Source organism: Vigna radiata, unplaced genomic scaffold (assembly GCF_000741045.1).
Source record: "Vigna radiata var. radiata cultivar VC1973A unplaced genomic scaffold, Vradiata_ver6 scaffold_129, whole genome shotgun sequence".
Classification (NCBI taxonomy): Eukaryota; Viridiplantae; Streptophyta; class Magnoliopsida; order Fabales; family Fabaceae; genus Vigna; species Vigna radiata.
The window spans coordinates 690,323-693,111 of NW_014543107.1; the positions used below are offsets into that span (position 1 = coordinate 690,323).

The following is a 2,789-nucleotide window of genomic DNA, read 5'->3' on the forward strand; positions in this document are numbered from 1 at the left end:
TGGGAATTGTGAGTATCATGAAAATTCAAGATCCTGTTGAGTTAATTTTCATTCAATTGAAAAATTAAAGAATTGCTTACAAGTGGTATCAGAGCACGGTTCTGAATTTTATGATTCTCCATGAATGGTAATATTCCCAATTTTAAACCCCTAATTTTTAATTTATAAAATTTAGGGATTTTAAATTTGTTGGCATGAAAGAAAATTGAATTCCCTGGAACATGAATTTCGTTCATTAAAGAAAATTAAATTCTCTGTGAATTTGATCAAGCCACACGGTTTTTTGTTTTCAATTGGTTTATTGACGAAAGAAAATTAAATTCCCTGGAACGTGAATTTCGTTCATTATGGAAGCCACAAGGTTTGTAATTTTTTATTGTTGCATTAAAGCAACTTTACATGATTGTTTCAATTCACATTAAAGTGATTTTGATTGTTGTGCACGACACAGTAAAGCAAAATTTTTTTTACTGTTGCATGTTTGAATTCACTATAACGTGAATTTTCATTCAAGAAGCCAAAATAACTTTACTGTTACGCAAATTGAAACTTTAATTCCTAGATTCCAATTCACTTTGTTACTAGAATTTTAATTCACTAAGGTAACTTTACTGGTTTGCGGCATTGTTCTCACAGTAAAGTATTTTACTGTTCCTTATTAAATTTTTTTAACATTGTTGTGCATTAAATGGAAATTATTTTGTGAATTGAAATTGAATGTTAAGCTAGATAATTGGAATGCTTATGTGAATTAAAAGTTGGAAGGTTTCGTATACTTTTAATTTGAAAAGTGCATTCACTTACTTGTATGGTAATTAGTCATTGATGTAAGGATGTTATGGATTACCCAAAGGTGAACAATTGGTTTATAATTGATGACATTAAAGTGAGACATTTCATGTACTTAGTATATGTTTGTATATCCAAAGATAGCATACATATAGACTTAAGTATGATTGATTGTTATTAAAGTATATATGCAATTTGTCAGTTTAAGAATCACCCAAAGGTGAACATAAATGAATGACTTTATTGACTACCTATCAGTTTAAGTGTCACCCAAAGGTGAACTTGAATGAATGATTGATGTAGTAATTTGTTTGAATCCTTAATTTTTAATCAAAGCATTAATGTATGAGCTTGTGTATTATTTCCAGCTTACATGAATTTAGCAGGTTTGAGCAATAATGTCATCAAGTTTAATGGGCTAAATTATGCCGATTGGTCAGAACAAATCCAGTTCCAACTGGGTGTTCTAGACTTGGATATGGCTATTATGATGGATGAAATACCCGCAGCCATTATAGAGACCAGTACAAATGATGAGAAGTCTCTTTATGAGGCTTGGCATAGGTCTAACAGGTTGTCATTAAACTTGATGTGTATGTCTATGGTAGAGAACGTAAAGCCTTCCATGCCCAGAACAGAAAACGCAAAGGAATTCATGAAAATGATCAAGGAGTACTCACAATCAGACATAACTGACAAGTCTATTGTGGGAACCCTTATGAGTGAGCTGACTACCAAAAAGTTTGACTGGTCACAACCCATACATGAACATGTAACAGGAATGGCTAATATAGCAGCTAGATTGAAGTCAATGGGAATGGAGGTGAATGAGTCCTTTCTAGTATAGTTCATCATGAACTCTCTTCCTCCTGAGTTTGGCCAGTTCCAAGTGAACTACAACACTATTAAGGATAAGTGGAACTTTCAAGAAATCAAAGCCATGTTGGTACAAGAGGAAGGGAGATTAAAGAAAATGAGAGACCATTTTGTCCATCTCACAACTCATGAAGGTACTAGCTTTAGTAAAGTTAAATCAGGAAAGAAGAACAAGAAGGACAAAGCCCCAATGAAAGTGAATAAGGGCGGTATCCAGAAGGACCAAAAATGTTTCTTTTGTAAGAAAGTAGGTCACTTCAAGAAAGATTGTCCGAAAAGAAAATCTTGGTTCGAAAAGAAAGGTACTTTTTATGTTTCTGTATGTTTTGAAGCAAATATAGTTGAAGTACCTAATAATACCTGGTGGTTGGATTCTGGAGCTACCACTCATGTTTCTAATATTATGCAGGGATTCCTTTCAACAGCCCATAAAAGGAATTGAAAAATATTTATATATGGGGAACAGAATGAAGGTACGCATAGAAGGAATTGGGACTTACAGATTGATTCTAGGCACTGGTTATTGTCTGAATCTTGAAAAGTGTCTCTATGTTCCTGGTTGTGCTAGAAATTTGATTTCTGTTGCAAAGTTGGATTGTTTAGGTTTTAACTTTAGGATTGAAAATGGTATTTTTCATTTGTATAAACTTTCGTACTATTATGGCTCTGGTACATTAGTGGATGATTTATATCGTTTAAATCTTGATGTTAATTTTTCTGAATCCCTGTTTAATGTTGAACATGTTGTTGATAGAAATTCTAGTACAGGAAAGGAATGTTCTGCTTTCTTATGGCATAAAAGATTGGGTCACATATCCAAAGAAAGGATGTTGAGGTTAGTAAAAAATGAAATTTTACCTCAATTGGATTTTGATGACTGAGATGTATGTATTGATTGTATTAAGGGTAAACAAATAAAACACATATCAAAGTATCCCGCCACAAGAAGCAGTCAACTTCTTGAGTTAATACACACTGATATTTGTGGTCCTTTTGACACTAAATCTTGGAATGGTGAAAAATATTTTATCTCCTTTATTGATGATTTCTCACGTTATTGTTATATATATCTNTTGCATGAAAAATCTCAATCAGTGAACGCCCTTGAGGTGTTCATAAATGAG

General features: G+C 32.8%; 1 protein-coding gene across 1 annotated transcript in view; it reads left to right on the forward strand.

Annotated features, from left to right (window-relative positions):
• LOC106752940 overlaps positions 1 to 1,636 on the forward strand; it is a 2,369-nt gene extending 733 nt beyond the window's left edge. The window contains exon 2 of the mRNA XM_014634719.1: positions 1,158 to 1,636. Coding sequence (XP_014490205.1) covers positions 1,158 to 1,636 — 479 coding nt within the window. The remainder of the gene's footprint in view (positions 1 to 1,157) is intronic.
• The last annotated feature ends 1,153 nt before the right edge of the window (positions 1,637 to 2,789 follow it).